This window comes from Grammomys surdaster, unplaced genomic scaffold, assembly GCF_004785775.1.
Source record: "Grammomys surdaster isolate TR1022 unplaced genomic scaffold, NIH_TR_1.0 125863, whole genome shotgun sequence".
Lineage (NCBI taxonomy): Eukaryota > Metazoa > Chordata > Mammalia > Rodentia > Muridae > Grammomys > Grammomys surdaster.
This window is the reverse complement of record NW_021620689.1, coordinates 1668849-1686424: the sequence shown is the minus strand read 5'-3', so window position 1 is coordinate 1686424 and position 17576 is coordinate 1668849. Positions and strand designations below refer to the sequence as shown.

The window sequence follows — 17576 nt, the reverse complement described above, 5'->3', positions numbered from 1 at the left end:
AGGTGACTGCTGTCATGGTTTAATAGCATGTGTTGGAAGTATGTGTACTCCAGATTTTTATTGTTGATGTGCAAGAATACACTGTGGGCCCCTGGTCAGAGGTCTCCCAGCTCCACCCCCAGAAACACTGTTTCCAGAGATGGTAGGGGGGTGGCTGTGCTCCGCCCTCTATTTATTTATTTATTTATTTATTTATTTATATTTTTTTGTTTCTTTTTTTTTTTTTCCAAGACAGGGTTTCTCTGTGTAGCTCTGGCTGTCCTGGAACTCACTCTGTAGACCAGGCTGGCGTCGAACTCAGAAATCCTCTGCCTCCCAAGTGCTGGGATTAAAGGCATGCGGCACCACCAACTGTCCCACCCACCCTCCATTTCTGAAGTGGCTTCTTAGATTAGAAAATATCCCAAGCCAGTTCTTGGGCTGGCAAGATAGCCCAGTGGTTAAGGCATTGGCTTCATGATTTGAGTTTGATCCTTAGGATCCACGGCACAAAAGCTTGAGGACCGACTCCCTGATACTGTCTGCCCGTGCACACCTGTAATCCCAACCAGCAAGTGGGAGGCTGAGGCAGGAGGAGCTTCCCTATCTCAAGCTACCCGAACCAACAAAAGCAAGCCAAATCCCACAGAGATAGCCGCCCCCTTCTTACTAATATTCCCCTGCCAGTGCTAGTTTCTTTAGCCTGCGCTCTGATTGATAGTGTTGCTGTCCTAGGAAATGCCCTCCATCAGTCTGAGGAAGAGTGCGCTCTCGGGATAAATTAGTAGGCCGGCTGAGTCAAGAGCTCTGATTCGAGCCAGGCAGTGGTGGCGCAGGCCTTTAATCCCAGCACTTGGGAGGCAGAGGCAGGCGGATTTCTGAGTTCAAGGCCAGCCTGGTCTACAGAGTGAGTTCCAGGACAGCCAGGGCTACACAGAGAAACCCTGTCTTGAAGAACCAAAAAAAAAAAAAAAAAAAAGAGCTCTGATTCTTAGGTGATGTGGAGTACAGGTCCCCTTTCCCTTTCCCCACATCCTGCCAACAATGACCAGACTCAATTCGTTTGGAATGGCAGCTCGTAGTTAAGTATATACAACTATATATATTTTTTTCTCCTTGATTATTCTTCCAGCCTGTATGTGTGTGTTGTGTGTCTGTGTGTGTGTTGATGTGTGTGCGTGTGTGCAGCACGTGTTGCTGAGGGTTGAACTGGGGGATTAACACATGTAGAACACATCTTCACTGATCAGCTGTACTTCCTACCTAAGAATTTTTCTTGGATAATTCATTGCCCGGACAGTCAGAACTTCCTGCGAATGCCTTTGAAAATTCACTGCTTAGACAAAAAGCACACACCTGTGATCTAAGTACTTTGGGAACTGAGGTAGGAGGGCAGTCCTGGACTACATACTGAGTTCGAGCCTGTCCAAAATAAAAGCCAAAAGGAGTTCCCCATCTGTGTCGGTGTTCTGCTTTGCATATTCTCCCAGACAGCGTCACATTTCTACAGCCCATTATTTCAAAATCTCATGGAGTCATTCCTTCCCTTGCCCCCTGAAAGACCATCTGCAGTTTGGGGTATTAGCGACTCCAAGTGAGCAAAGTCACTGGCTCCTGACAGTAGTCGTAGTACTGGGAGCTGCCAGAAGGTGGCAGCAGGGTGCTGCATGCCTGGTGGATTGCAAAGCCATTCCTTCCACAGTCTCCTTGCTGTTCCTTAAACTGGTAAGCAGTTTAGAATAGCCAGCTGCTGCATTGAGAACAGCTTCAGAAGGCACACCCTAGGTTACAGGCTGGGCCTCCTCCCCCTCCAGGAACTGACTAGAAGGATTTACATGCCATGGCCTAGGATAGCTTCGGCTTCCCTAATTACAGGGCCCTACTTCCTGCTTCTTTCAGCCAAGTCTCCCACACCCTTCCCAAGAACTAGGAGATCCACGGACAGGTTCCTGCCACCCATCTGCTATGGGCCAGTGACAGAAGATGAGCCAGGAGATGAAACCTGGGACAAAGGTCCTGGGGTCCTTGGGCCAACTTCCTTCTGGCAGGGCTTGGCTGATAACCCTCTTCCCCAAGTTCAGACCGCTCACTTTACCCAACTCCTCTTTGAGATGGGTTACTCTGTGTAGGCTGCCCCTGGGGAAGGTGGGGAGAGGGCGTTGGTGGTAGGGAAAAACAGAAGTAGGAAATGGAGCTGCAGAGATGGGGCACTGGCCTTGCCCCCACAGGTGGCTCCCCTAATCTTCCCAAAGACACCAGCAGTTTGGGGCGTTAGCAGCTCCAAGAGGGCTTTGCACAGCGGCTTTTTTGTACTTAGCTTAGGTATGAGGATCTTCAGGGACTCCCGATGGGGACAGAGTGGAGACTGACCCAGAGCAAGGGTGCTTCACCCCATGCGGGCTGGCTCAGTCTGGCAGGGAGTACAGAGATTTCCTGTCTCAGGCTACAAGCAAAGGCTGCCCAGTCACTTTGGCTCCTGAGCAGGCTGGAGTCCCCCTTTGAAGGGGTCAGTCTTTGGAGCAGAACTTGCTGAAGCACCTAGAAGTCCCTACCTGTGGGTGCAAGCGGGGGAGGGAGGGCAGGGTGGGAAGGCCCAGCTCAGCTCCCAGGAATCATTTCCCAACAGAGAATTTGCATACACACCAGTTTCCCCATCACCGGCTTGGCTCAAGTAACCAGGAAGAGCTGCGGTAAGGAGAAGCTGGGGCGGCTACTTGGAATTTGATCCCTTGCAGCAAGCCTGGTGACTTGAGCTTTGGTCTCAGGAGTTACATTCTGTCCCTGCCACCCTCTCCCGTTAAGCTCACACGTGGATCACTGTGGGCCAGGCAGCTGAAGCCCTGAGACAAGGGCAGCGAGTAGCCAGGACTGCCAGCTACTGAGCAGGGCTTGAACTGGGGCCTAGTTAAGGTATTCTGTAATGTCTGGAGAGGCGGTACGGTTTTGTGTGCTTTTCACGGGTGGGTGGCCAAGGTCCCATGATTTGGTGCCACTTGTCCAAGTGGCCTTAGTGGGCAGGGGACAAAAGATAGTGAGAACTTTGACATTAACACTGAAGCAAGTCACAAAGAAGAAATAGCCTTGGCTTTGAGCCTGGCTGCTTGGGTAGCCCTGCCCGGAAGCTAGATTGAGAAAGAGGCCTGAAGGCATGGCTCTGTGGCTGGCTAGCCCAGCTGAGCTGAGCTGTCAGGAAGCATGGACACCAAGGCAGACATCAGAAGGCCTGAGCTGACCCTCTTCTCCCCAGAGCCCAGTCCTAGCTGCCATCTACTCTTTGACTCTGTAGCCCTCATTGATTTCAGTGAACCGGCAGGACCAGGCTCTGCCTCCTAACTTTAGCCATAGTCAGCTGGCAGTCATGCTGCTGCCTGCCGGTGGAGTCACCTCATTTCTCACCCCCATAAGACAGTCACAGATGACTTCAACTCTGGCTAAGGAAGCCAGTACAGTGGGAGAGTTTCCCACTTTCTCTTCTGGAGGACCCCTGAATCTCATGTACAGAGAGGGCCCTACTGAATGGGTGAGTGGGTGAGCATTACCAGTTACTTCAACAGGACAAGCTCACTTCCCATTTCTGCAGGGGCTTGAGTCACCATAGTCTGGTGTTAGGTTTTTGGGATCAGGAAGAATACTGAAAGCTCCACCCCAGCCTGCCTTCCTCCGTGGGACCTTGAGCAAGTCACTTAGCATTGCCAAGCAACTGATAATGAACTTGACTGTCCGGTATTTTAGCTTCCTATCCCATAAAGACAAACAGATGCCCACAAACAGCCTTTTAACCTGAGAACACATCGGAGAGTGTTTGTGTGTCTGTGTGTTTTATTTCATGTGTTTGAGACAGAGTCTCATGCAAGCCAGGCTGGCCTGGAACTTGCTTTGTAACCAAAGATGACCTTGAACTTCTGGCCCTCCCACATCTTTCTTCCCAGATGCTGGGATGACAGGTGTATGCTCCAACACCAGGTGCTGAGTATTGAACTCAGTGCATGATTGGCTACATTCCCAGAGCCCTGGACAATATAGTTCTGTTGTAAGTGGAAGTAAGGCATTCCCGTCTCTCCTTATGCTGATAAAAGCTCTGGAGGAGGCTGAGAGAAACAAGATGGGATAGAGACCTTTGATGCCTGTGGAAAGGAGGCTTCCAGCTCACGCATGCCAGCGGATCCTCATCCCTGCCTTAAGCAAGAACTTCTGGAAGGGTGGTCAGGGAACAGCTGGGTGGAGCTGGTGGGGCTGATCCTGGAGTAACATTTTCCTCCAGAGCTTTACAGCTGTTCTGTACTGAAGTCGTTTTTAAAACAGAAAAATACTCTAAGCTACACTGACCACTAAGTACAAATCAGAGGAACTGTTCAAAGGTAGGGGTTATTAAAGCTATAATTTTTTCTCCTTTTTCCTTGGCTGATAATGTTTGCTTGGGAGTTGTGTGCTAGCCTAGCCTTTCATTTAAAATATTTAATACTCATGTTCATATTTTGAAGTTGGAGCTAAGAGGAGGGAAGAAGGTATCATCTTGTCTGGGCTTGTCTAGGGCTGATGAGCAGTTTGACGTGGCGAACAGGGTCAGTCCTGTGAACCCGCCTACAGGAGTCATGGTTATGGAAGTCTTGTAATGAGCTGTTCCTGTGTGGCAGGAGGCAGGTCACATACCTAGCATGTATTATCTCACTGAACCCTCATGACAAGCCTGTAAGGTAGTTGCCATTAGTTTTCCCATTTCATAGATGAAGAAACTGAGGCCTGGGAGGGATAGTCCCTTGCTCCAGCTGGTAGAGTCAGTGGCAGGGCTTCTCCATCCGAGCTGCTGCCACCACCCCAGCCCTCCCTCACCCTGCTTTGCAAACCCTGGTTCTTTGAACGCACAGCAGATCTGGGAGGAGCCTGAGTGCAGCACCCAAGGGCTCCCTCCCTACTTGCATCACCTCACCTCCTATGGCCTTGATCAAGTCGGTTCCCTGTTTCCTACCCTCAATTCTTGTCAGCAGAGAAAAGGGGAACAGCTCCATCCCGCCCCCATCCCCAGCTGAAGCCACAGGGCTCTGGGCAGTTACACTTCTGCTTCCTGCAGCTGTCACCTGCTGTGTCCAGGGCCACCTCACCTCCTATGCAGGCTCAGCTCCAAGGACCAACTGCTTCTGGGAACCCTCCTTTCTGAGGACAGAGAGTGACATTTGCCTTTCTGGCTGCCTGTCACCTCAGAGCAGCTCTACCCACCAAGCCCCGTAAGGACAACTACATCTTAAAGCGACTGGCAATAGCCTTTATTTTGTCAATTTTTTTTCATTTAGAATATTTAAATCTTGTATCTGTACACAGCATACATATGCCCTTCCACCTATGGGGAAGGGGAAGGTGTGGAAACAGAGGTCTTTGGAGCCCTAGTTGGTGGGGGGGTAGGTGGACAGAGCGGGCAGGTGGTTTATAAGAAGCATCTTGCTTACTAACATGAAGCCTCATGCCCTGTGAACAGGGATGAGGCTGCATTGGCTTGAGGGGGGCCTCGAGGGCAGGCACATGGTGCCCAACTAGCCGGTGGTGCCGGCGTCCCAGGGACAGGGTGGAGGGTGGGGTCCAGCTCAGGCCTCTGTTCCCCCAGGCCTCCCACCCTGCCCTGAGAAAAAAAGAGGGTTTGGGCATCAGCCACGGATGGACGGCCTGACCGGCAGCGTCTCCTTAAATGACAGAGATACAATGTGTATCAACAGGGTGATCGTTTCTGACCCATGCGGGATAGAGGTGCCACAGGGTCAGAACCAATCCTATGGTATCTTTGGTTTGAGGATTCCCTTGCCTGTTCCACTTGTCCCTCTGTCCAGCTTCCAGGGTAGGCCAGGGGCTGGGGACCGATCTGTGATGCCTGATAGCCCCTTGAGCCACCTTCTGGATTACTCGCTGAGGTGCTGGGACTTGTAAGAAAGGATCTCAGCGGCCAGCTGCTGGGGGTCCAGGAGCTGTGGGAAGCGTCCCATCACAGCTTCTACGAGGTGTGGGGGAAAGACGCCGCACAGCTTCGTATACACACCAGCCCTTTCTTTGGCCAGGTCGCTCACCCTGCCCCAGGGGCCCCCACTGGCCCCTGGGCTGGGTCTCTGGGGCTCCTGAAGGACTGGAGTGGGTGGAGGCAGTGGGTATGGCTCAGACCAGTATTCTCTGGCTGGGTAGGTGGGTGGTGGGGGCACATAGTCGGTGGGGACACTGAAGTGGCCAGCACCCATGGCTTGTCTAAAGGGAGAAAAGGGAGGTGCTGCTGGGAGCTTGGACCCATAGCTATGATAACCAACATAAGGGCCCCGAGAAGGGCCTGACTCCCCAGGGCTACCTCCTCGCAAACCCCATAATTCTGACATCTGGCTCTCCAGGGAGCCAATGCCTGAATCAAGGCACTCCTGGGAGGTGTATGGGAGTGAGTCCAGGGTGTGTGGGAGCCACTCTGTGGGCCCGAAGCTGCCCCCACTCACAGGGAGGCTCCTGCTGGCTGTAGCACATGTCTGTGTTGAGCCTTCTTGGTGGGGGCCTGGGGATGACCTGGCACTCAGTTTTTTCCCATCTGGGCTGCCTGGTTCAGCCTCTAGAGACACAGAGCTGGGCTGAGAGACAGGGGAAGACCTCTGGCTACTTTTGTCCTTGACTGGAGTCCTGGGGGGTGAGAGGAGGGCGTTGGCACGGAGCTCATCGGCCACAGAGCGCTGGGGGCGGCTTGGCCGCTCAGGGTGGAAGAATCGGCACTTGATCCCATACGTACATTTTCTCCCTGTAAGAACAGAGAAGGTCTCTAAATTCGGCCAGAGGGAGGAAAAGGGACAGGCTTGGGATTTAGGTGGTCTAGAACAGGTGGTCCCCACAGGGAAGCCACAAGCAGACGTAGGTGGGCTGGGACAGGCAAGAGGAAAGGTAGGGTACAAGAAGGCTATTGAGGACAGAGCTGGGCCTCACCATAGGGGCATGGCTGCTTCCGGTGTTCAGAAGGGAGTGGTTTCTTACGAAGGAAGTTGTCCAGGCTAGGCCCATGCCGTCCTAAAGGGTCGTCAGGGGGCATGAACCTGTGGTAGGTGAAAGGAGCTCTCAGGAGATAAAAGTCATGAAGAGGAACCAAGAAAAGGGCTAGATAGCCAGTTCCCAAGATGCCTGTCTACAGCCAGCATGCCCCAAAAGTCTTCTGAGTTTGCAGTTGGGTCACCCCAGAGAAGGAGGGAATCCCTCAGTCTAGAGGGTATACCCCAGGGTCACCTTCAGGGCAGTCTCTTAGCTGGGAGCTATCAGGGTCTCAGGGAGGCTAAGAGCATCTTGGGATGTGTGCTGCCATAGACCTACTTGGGAGAGCCATCTAGGAACGTATTGGTTCTGTCTCAAGCTAGCTTCAAGTCCCAAGCCCCCTAGTCAAAAGTTTCATTGTCCCTAGCCTGCTCTCCGCAACCCATGTCACCCCGAAAGCTGCAGCCCAGCAATCGAGCAATCGAGGGCCCAGCAATAACGTACTTGTCATTGACGAAGGAGTACATGAGCAGCCGCTCCTCGATGAACCGCTTCCACTCCTGCCTCTCGCCTTGGAGGTCCCGGTATGTGTCATTGGAGACCACCACTCCGTCGGACTCGAAGGCCAGCTTCACAATGAAGCGGTCATCATAGCACACCACACGCTTGCCGCCGACCCGCCTGGATGGCGTGAACACCAGGATCTTCTTTTTCTCTAGTTCCCGCAGAATGTGCTGGTCTGGGGGATGAACGGGGCTGCAGGTCAGGACCCACAGAGACCCTGAGATAGACCCACAGGGTTCCACGGCTCACGGTGGCCAGGGTCAGAGGCTGTTCACACCAGTTTCAAGAGGATGGAAACCAGCTGCGTGGAAACCAAGTGCATCTCTACACAATATCGTCACATTCAGCCGGAGTGCGGAGCTGAGAGTGGCTCTTCCTGCTTCCCCGCTGGCTTGTGTGCCTTGCCTGTACCACAGGGGTCCAAGAAGAAGTGTCTTGGCCCTGTCCCCTGCATACTCAAAACAACACTCCCAGCTCTGTTCAGAAGAGGCCCAGAAGCCCCTAGCCTAGCCCAGATTTGCAGACTTCTTAAAAAGATGCCTCTTGTCACTCCCTCTTCCTCAAGGTGGGGGCTTTCTTTTCTTTCTTTTTTTTTTTTTTTGTTTTTTGTTTTTGTTTTGTTTTGTTTTTTTTCGAGACAGGGTTTCTCTGTGTAGTCCTGGCTGTCGTGGAACTCACTCTGTAGACCAGGTTGGCCTTGAACTCAGAAATCCGCCTGCCTCTGCCTCCCAAGTGCTGGGATTAAAGGCGTGCACCACCACCGCCCGGCAAGGTGGGGGCTTTCATGAGAGCAATGGCTGCAGCTGGGCACCCACACTGCATCCACACTGCACTGAGCATCCACACTGCATCCACACTGCACTGGGCATCCACACTGCATCCACACTGCACTGGGCATCCACACTGTGCTAGGCATCCACACTGTACTAAACATTCACAATGCCCTGGGCATTCACATTGCACTGAGCATTAACACTGCGGTGAGCATTCACACTGCACTGGGCATCCACACTGTGCTGGGCATTCACACTGCACTGGGCATTCACACTGTGCTAGGCATTCACACTGTACTAAACATTCACACTGCACTGGGCATCCACACTGCGCTGGACATTCACACTGCACTGGGCATCCACACTGCACTGGGCATCCACACTGTGCTGAGCATTCACACTGCACTGGGCATTAACACTGTGGTGAGCATTCACACTGCACTGAGCATTCACACTACACTGAGCATTCACACTGCACTGGGCATTCACACTGCACTGGGCATTCACACTGCGCTGAGCATTCACACTGCACTGAGCATTCACACTGCACTGGGCATTCACACTGCTCTGGGCATTCACACTGCACTGGGCATTCACACTGTCCTGGGCATTCATTCACACTGCGCTGAGCATTCACATTGCACTGGGCATTCACACTGCACTGAGCATCCACACTGCACTGGGCATTCATATTGTCCTGGGCATTCATTCACACTGCACTGAGCATTCACACTGCACTGAGCATTCACACTGTGCTAGGCATTCATGCTGTGCTGGGCATTCACATTGCACTGGGTTAAGCACTTCTGTACGATTCTCAACTGCTCCTTCAGCAGTGTTTGGAGGATGCTACCTCCACCCGCCCCATTTCACAGATGAAGAGCCCATAGCTAATGGCTACTTAAGGCCCTCACCTGAGTTACTTAGGGCCAAGCCTCTCACCCTGTCTTCTTGGCCCAGCACCAACAGTCTCAATCATGAACCTACACTGCCCCTATGCCACTGGGCATGTTGAAGGAGGGACACCCCGTTCTAATAGGATGAGGAAGACATCCCAAAGAGACACAAGGTGACTTCCAGCCATTCCTGCCTGAACTGGGCTGCTGAAAGCAACAGGAATTGGAAAAAGACAGGCTGGTCCTTTAGAAGGTGCTGGCCCTATTTAAGGACCCTTTTGGGAAGCACCAGGGTCCCTGGTACAGTGAAACTATCCCACTTCCAGAGGGTACACATACCTGTGATGGGCACATCTGGTCGAGGTTGTTCCTTCCTCCAAGATGGCACAAACACGGTGATGTCTGTATGGCCCCGCTCCAGAAACCAGTTCACAGCCAGCAGAATGCCCCGGCAAGAAAAGACTTCCTTGTTCCCATGGCTGGCAGAGGAGGGAAAGGTTAGCTCACAGAGTGGGCAGTCTGTAGTCAGCCAGGCCAGCGCAGAAGTAAGAAGTGAGCCACAATCTAGCCCTGCTTGGCCTTGCTGGGCAACTGTAGGACTCAGCCCATGGTCCTCTGCCAGAAGGGCCTAAGGCCTTGTCCCTGGGCTGGTTCCCACAGTGCCTGATGGCCAGCTCCTGGAAGGGACTTTCCCTAAGATTCCATCATCTAAAAGCGTGGATCCACCCAGGAATCTAGCCACACTGGCTCACTACGTAGAGGGGGAGGGTCGAGCCTTTTGCAACATACCTGGGGGTGGGGAAAGTGATGGGAGACTTGGGGATCCTGCCCCACCTAAGCTGCAGGGACCACGGGGACATGGATGTGCACATGCAGGCTGAGTCACCTCCTTCCCTCAACACTACATAGCAAGGAGGCACTAGCAAGGGAGGAGGGGGAGGGAGGCACCAGCCATGTTAAGCAGGAGAAACCAGACTGTTCCAGATTAACGTTCAGTCTGTGCCTAAGGTCTCAGGGGCATGGGGAATCATCCTTCTACAAGGGGTCAGGAAGTAACAGAGCCAGGAGCTTTTCAGTGTGAAAGTGAAAGGCCACCTCTTTTCCTCTCAAGAGGCTGGTTCCCTGCAAGACTGCCCTGCCCCTCCCTGCCCCCCTACCTCCGCCCCAGGGAGGGCGTGACCCCTGGCAGAAAGATGGGCAGGAAATTGCTGGGGAACTCTGCTTGCTCACAGGAGGGCTGGGGCATAAGGCCTTGGCCTTATTCTATCTAAACATGGCTTTCCTCGGAAGCAGCTTAGCTGCTTGCCCTGGTCTGTGTCTCTGCCCACAAGCTTGGTGGACAGCTTCTGTAGACAAGCTCTTTCACCCCTGGAGGACAAACTTCCCTAAGGCTTGAGGCCAAAGATGCTGGCAAGGTGGATTTTCTGGGAGTGCTGAAGGAGGACTGGAGCTTGGGGCTCCCTCCCCAGCAAGCCCTGCCTCTTGCTAGCCCCAGAGTGAGCAACTCAGACTCATGTTTGGCAAATAAAGCTGAATACATGTTACGCAAAAGAGGCAAGTCCATGGGCAGACCGCATCCTGTGGGTGGCTTTGGGGGAGTGATAGCTGGAGCCCCAAGAGAACACAGAGTGGGAAGTGGGGCAGCTGGAGACGTGAAGGCTATCTCGGAGTGAGGCTCCAAGGTCTAGAGGTCTCTGAATTGCAGAGGAAGCAAAGTCCATCCCAAGGGATCACTCCCTCCCTCCTGGTCTCAGGCAGCTTGCTCAGAATCAGTTAACATTCACCAGGAGCTGCAAACCTGGCCATGCTGTGCTCTACGCCGAGTCATCTGCGAGCCACCACAAGTACATTGCCATTCATACCTCTTTCTGCTTTGTTCCAATGGTCCAGAGAGGGTAACTTAGTCACTAGGGTCACACAGTAGCCAGTGATCAGAACTACCCTGTTGTTGCTTAGGTACCAACAGCCCTGCTGGTTGGGAAAGGCATAGAGTCCACCTTGACCATCACTCTGTCTAGAAAGCATGACTCCACCACTTTTACAGGTTCCCTGGCCAGTGCTAAGTGGTAAAAACTGAACCAGTGTGTGGGGCTACTGAATTGAGTGCTATCCCTTACAGAAGACCCAGAGTTTCTGTGGGAGAAAAGCAGTTTCTGAACTCAGTTATCCACGATGTGTGTTCTGCATAGGGAGAGGAAGAAGAGGAAGACGCATCCCCACAGCCAGAGAAATGATGAGCAATTTGCAGCAAATTCTTACTCTTCTTTCTGGAAGCCAAGTGACGTGTCAAAACTCCTGAGAAGCCCTCCTGCACCTGCCAGGGCAGGCCCCCAGTCTGGGCCTTCACAATGCCCAGTGCTGACCCATTACACTGCCTCCCTCAGATGTGAGGTGGGCCTCTGCCCCATGGCTCGCTGTTCTGAGTGTGCAGTGTCCATATGTGGACTCACAGGACTTTCCCAGGCAAGCAAAGTCAAGCCTGACATCAGATGCCAGGATGCTCAGGCTGTATACTGCCCGTGGGCATTTAAAACCCTGGCTGGGGACAAGTTAGCTCTCAGCAGTGCTGGCACCTGGATGTTTCCTCAGCAGGTAGTCAGAACCCTAGTCTTGGCAGGGAGAGCCCTTGAGGCCTGAGGCCCAGAACGTCTGGACAGCTCATTTAGCTCACTGCAATGCAGGAAGCTCGGTTGGCCCAGGAAAACCAACTTCCTCCCACCCACAGAGTCCTGCTGGCCCACAGTTCAGGGCCCCCAGCCTGCTGGGCTGTGACTATGGAAAACTCCCATTCCTGCCCTAGGACAAGGCAGGGCTAGTCTCCCCAGGTGAAGAGAACTGCCTGGGCTGGGCCTGACTAGTGGAGAAAAATTCCCTTAGAAGGAAACAGAGGTGAATTTCCCCACGATTTGCATATGGTGGGGGGTAGCTGGCCTGCCCTTGTGTGTGTGGGGAGCAGCAGGGTAGTAACCAAGCAGCTGCTGAGACAGGAAGTGTGAGACTGGAATTCCCCTTCCGTGGCCACCCCAGCTCAGAAACCCCCAGCAGATAGGCAGGCGGGCAGACAGTGGCTGTCTGTCTCTTTGGTGTCAGCTCTCCCGAACCCCTCCACTACTGCCCCTCCTCCTGTCCAGGCCCCTCCTTCTCCTGCCCAGAATACAAATACACAGAGCACATGGCTGCCCACAAGACTCATAACACCCAGCCCGGGACTCTCAGGGGAAGTTAGACCCCTTCTAAATCCTACCCTAGCTCAGGACCTCAGAGAGAACTCCAGACTCTGAAGGTAACCAGTTAGACCTGCTGCCCTCTGGCATGGAAGCCAGCATTTCTCAGCCTTCCAGCCCAGGATCGGCCTATTTTAAAGATGTGACGACAGACACAAAGGTGGCAGAAAAGGGCTGCCTCCATGCACCAGCTGCGTAGGGCAGGGACCAGCTGGACAGCTCATTTGACCCAGCTGGGCTGGGAGTAGGTAGGACCAGATGCCAGGTGGGGAAGCTGACATCATAACAAGTTGGGCAGTCCTCTTGGGAGAGCCCTCAGGGCATCAAGAAAGGAGACTTCCCCTCTTCCTGTTCTTTTGCTGGGGTCTCCCCTGGTCCCTGCCAACAGGAACTTTTCCTTGTACAGATCCACCCAGTCCTGACTCACCAGCAGGGAACTGGGAGAAAGCAGGGCTGGAGGGTGAGGCCTGGATAGGAGGGAGAAGTCAGGGCTCCCTGAGGTCAGAGGTGGCCTGCCTCACATTCTGCCTCCACCCCATTCCCTGAGAGATATGCAAAGGTGACAAGAGATCTGGGAAGTCCCAGTGATCAGTCCAGCGCATGTGGCCTCAGCTAGTATAGACTCCCATTACAGCACACCTGAGCCCAGCGCACCTCTGCACATGCAGCTGAAGAGCCAAATCTGACAAAGAGGTCACAGCTGGTTAGGGATAGAAGCTCTGAATAACTGATAAGCCTTCCTTCAGTGGGAGCTCAAGTCCAGGACAAGGAGGTCCCAGAGGACTCAAGCCACTGCATAACACCTGTCCACTGAGAACTTGTAACTCTCCACGTTCTATGCATTTTCTCCCCACAGGGACCACCTGAGTGGGACAAAGGAGTGAAGAAATGGCCCAACTGGCTAAGTGACTGGCTTCCAGAAAGCTCTTGAGCCCATGGGTTAATCCCCTGTACTGTCCTGCTTCATGCCATAGGCAAGGATAGACCATGGCACAAGGTATACTCTGGGCAAAGAAGGCTGTGTTTGAACCTTTGCTTCTCATTTATCAAGAAGTTTGACTCTGAACAAGTGTTTTCCTTCTTATAGGATTCAAGAAACACCCCCGAGGAAGTCTTTAAGGCTTATGGGGTCCTTCTGGCACATAGTGGGATCTCTCAGACAGCCTTTGTATTCCTTCACCAGTCCACGAGAAAAGCAAAGCTCTCTTCCCAAAGGAAGAGCCACAGATACTATTCCACAGGTCTTCTCCACACGTACCTCATGGCCACATTGCTTCCATCGATGACCACAGGTCTCAGGTCACTGCCTTCTCTGTCCTCCTCGGGGAGTGAGGCCGGTTCTAGAGTGGAAGGCTTGGGGGTGCTTCCACCCCGGGGCACCAGGGGGGGCTGGGGGCAGGGGTCTGCCGAAGCCTGGCACTCTCGTTCAGCGGCTGACCCATGCTTCACCAGCTCCCCCAGCACCGTGTTGGTGTCTGCTTGGACTCCCAGCTTTTGCAGGACACTGTGGATCTCAGAGGACGAGTATCCTAGTTTACGGAAAAAGTCCACCTTCATCTGCAGTTCGGAAACAGAAGCCTCTTTAGCCACAGGATCCTGGTCTGGCTGAGGTCGACCCTGGCAGCTGTGTCTGTCCTCAAGATTCCACAGACTCATGGTGGGGCTGGTTTCTTGGACAGGCTCCTTTCCACAGGGGTCACTCATATTTCACATTCTTGGAATGTGTCCATCACAGCTCCTATTGACCAGACCACAGGGTTAGGGGCAAGGAATGCCCAATATAGGTCTCTTTCAGCCTCTCCTCCACAGGATGAGGCAACATGAACTGAGAAGACACTATTCAAAGCCGTTTTCACGTGTCAGCCCAGGCTGTGATCTCAAGAGCTCTCAGCAAGAAGTTATTTTTATTAGGGGGAGACCGAGGCACAGGCAGTAAGAATTTACTCAAGGTCATCAGCTCAGAGTTTGTGATACAAACATTTGAACTTGGTCTGACTCCACCCCCAAACCCCGTTCTGTTCCACGCCAACCCAAGGGACCCAGGAGGCAGGGGCGGGGCTCTCAGAAGGAAACTGGGGCTGGAAGTGCACAGGGGACCCAGGGGCTTCCCCGTTGTGGCCACCGCCTTCGTCCCTGAGTTTCATACTTCGGCTCAGGGACAGAGTTCCATTCCGGGAAGGACAAGTTTCCGGGGTGACCCACGGGGAGAAAAGTTGCTGGGTGCCTCTGGTTGGCTCCCGGGCCCGGTGACGCGAGAAGGTCCTGGCTAGAGCCCCGAGCGCGCCGGGTGCCCCAAGACACCCCGCTCCACGAACCAGAGTGAACTCGGCGGGGTCCCAGAAACCAGCGACGGAGACACTGCCTGCGCACGACCCTCCCGGAGCTCGACCCAACATAGCGCAGCACCGGTTCCACCCGCTAGCACTCACCCCGTCGAGCGCCGCACGCCGTCCGTAGCGTGTCCATGGAGCCGAGTCTCGGGCTCTTACAGCACCGTCGTAGCCGCGACAGGCAGGCAGGTGCTTTAAGGGCAATGACGCGGAAGCCGGGCAGGGCCGCCGCCCCTTCCTGCTCCGCCTCGCTTCTGCCCCGCCCCCCCCCCTCCCCGTAGGCCCGGGCCGGTGCCTCCCCGTTTCTGAACAGGTCCCGCCCCAGCACCTCTAGCCACGCCCCTGGCCACGCCAAGTCTGGGCGGCTCCAGGCTTGTACCACCAGACAGCTTAAGGCAGGCTCTGCAGAAGCAGGTTCCGTGCACCATGCAAAACCGGAATAGAACGGCCTCACGGGTTCACTTCAATAACTTGACAGCCCCACCGGCCTGGTCCAGGTTTCCAGTTGCACAAGTTGAGGCCACAGCCGATGGAAATCGGGCCATTCCAGTTCAGACACATAGACTGTGAACCGAAGCCGGCTCAGAGATAGTCACACTCAGGACCAGGGACAGTTTTCTTGAAGAAAATACCTTCCCAAGACAGGAAAGCTCCACCACCACAGTTGCTCAGTGATGGAGATGCCAGGGAAAGGAGGGACGCTGACACCAATCGCCGTGGGAGAGTCCATGAAGAATGCTATTAAGCTCATGCAAAAACTCATCCTGTCCCTTACTCACAAGAGGTGACAAGATCCCTCAGTCTAGGACAACCCTTTACAATATCACCCTGGGCCTTAGATGATGGACAGATCCGTGTGCTCGTGGACCTTTGTTTCCTTTGGCTTTTGTTGTTCTTTCTGACACAAGGTCAAGCTACATAACCCATGCTGGCCTTAAAACAACCCAGTGGCCCCACTCCTCAGGATCCTGTGTGCTGCAGTTACAGGTGTGATCTCTCATGCTGGCACCATTTACTCCTGAGACACGCAGGGAAAAGCTGAAGGGCCTCAGCCAGCCAGACCTCCAGAGCACCAGGAACCACTACGAGCATTCTGGGGGGCACTAGTGACCCATGGCTCTCAGTGTGTGCACACACATGTGTGCATGCATTCGTGTATGCATTCTTGCATATGTGTGTGTGTGTATGTGTGTGTGTGCTAGAGAAGAGAGAGGTGCAGAGGAGAGGGAGAAAGGGAACCCAGGACTTGCGCACAGGAGGACAAAGTCTATTGTGTCACCAACATGCTTGCATATAGGGAAACTGAGGCTCAGGAAGCCAAACCACTCAAAACTAAGCATTTATTACTGTGTGTCAATATTTCAGTCATGTCTCATTTGTCTAAGCAAATGCAGGTGTTTTCTAAGAACATTGGCTGTTTTAATAAAATGGTTTTATAGTAAAAGACACTACCAATATAACTACATATGCTCAGCCTAAAATGTAATAACAATAATTTTCATTGGCTTTATTTAGTTTTTAACTATCTTATTGATGTTCATAGGAGTTTTGTGTGCATGTTTGGTGCCCCAGGAGGCCACAAAGGGCTTAGGACCCCTGGAACTGGTCGGCGTTACCGTTACAGATGGTCGTGAGCTGCAACATGGGTATTGGAAATCAAACCAGGATCCTCTGGAAGAGCAGCCAGTGCTTTTAAACATTGCTTTCTCCCTCCAGCTCCACTCCCAATAATAATAATTTTTTTTTTTGGTTTTTCAAGACAGTGTTTCTCTGTGTAGCACTGGCTGTCCTGGAACTCACTCTGTAGACCAGGATGGCCTCGAACTCAGAAATCCACCTGTCTCTGCCTCCCAAGTGCTGGGATTAAAGGCGTGCACCACCACTGCCCGGCAATAATAATAATTTTAAAACCACATCTCTGTTATCTTTTGTGTTGTTTTTAAAGGCTTGTTTTATTTATGTCGATGAGTGTTTTGTTTTCATGTAATTTTGTGTACCACATGCATGCCTGGTGCCCTGGGAGGTCAGAAGAGGGTGTTAGATCCCCCCAGAACTGGAGAATGGATTGTGGTGAGCTGCCACGTGGGAACTGAACCTGGGTTCTCTGTACGAGCAACAAGTGTTCTTAATGGTTGGACAATCTTTCTAGCCCAGTTTTGGGTTTTGAGACTGGGTCTTTTGGAACTCAACCTAGCTTTGAAGTCACTATGTAGCAAAGGTTATCCTTGTAGCAAAGGTTGTCTTTGTAGCAAAGGTTGTCCTTGTAGCAAAGGTTATCTTTTTGTTTTGTTGTGTTTTCTTTTTTTGTGTTGTTTTTCGAGACAGGGTTTCTCTGTGTAGTTCTGGCTGACCTGGAACTCACTCTGTAGACCAGGCTGGCCTCGAAGTCAGAAATCTGCCTGCCTCTGCCTCCTGAGTGCTGGGATTAAAGGTGTGCGCCACTACCGCCCGGCAAAGGTTATCTTTGTAGCAAAGGTTATCCTTGAATCCTAATCCTCCTCCTCCAACTTCCAAAAGCTGGGATGACAAGAATGTACCGCCCTGCCTGGCTTTCCATGCATCCATCATCTAACTTGAAAACTAGGTGCCTTCGAGGACTTCTGGGTGTCCCTACCACATCGCCTTCCCTCTGGAGCAAGTGCTGTCTTGAATCTGCACCAGCCATTCCTTCACCTTCCTCCACCTTGCTCTAACACTGTATTGTTTAGAGTTTTAGGAAAGTAGACTCCTTCTATAAAGACATGGTTTCCCTTTTCACACAGGCTTATTATGGTAAAAGTCCATGTCTATTGCCATCATACTATGTTTTTTTTCTGCTGAGAATCATCTTACTTAGTG

At 52.8% G+C, this 17576-nt stretch overlaps 1 protein-coding gene across 1 annotated transcript; it reads right to left on the bottom strand.

Annotated features, from left to right (window-relative positions):
• Positions 1–5218: 5218 nt before the first annotated feature.
• Positions 5219–14944, bottom strand: Zc3h12a (zinc finger CCCH-type containing 12A). The gene is made up of 6 exons (XM_028790174.1): positions 14838–14944; positions 13667–14146; positions 9524–9663; positions 7456–7690; positions 6913–7019; positions 5219–6730 (listed from the first exon to the last, which is right to left on the bottom strand). Exons 2-6 carry the CDS (start codon positions 14110–14112, stop codon positions 5865–5867), a joined length of 1794 nt encoding a protein of 597 aa, XP_028646007.1. The 5' UTR covers positions 14113–14146; positions 14838–14944; the 3' UTR covers positions 5219–5864.
• Positions 14945–17576: the final 2632 nt, after the last annotated feature.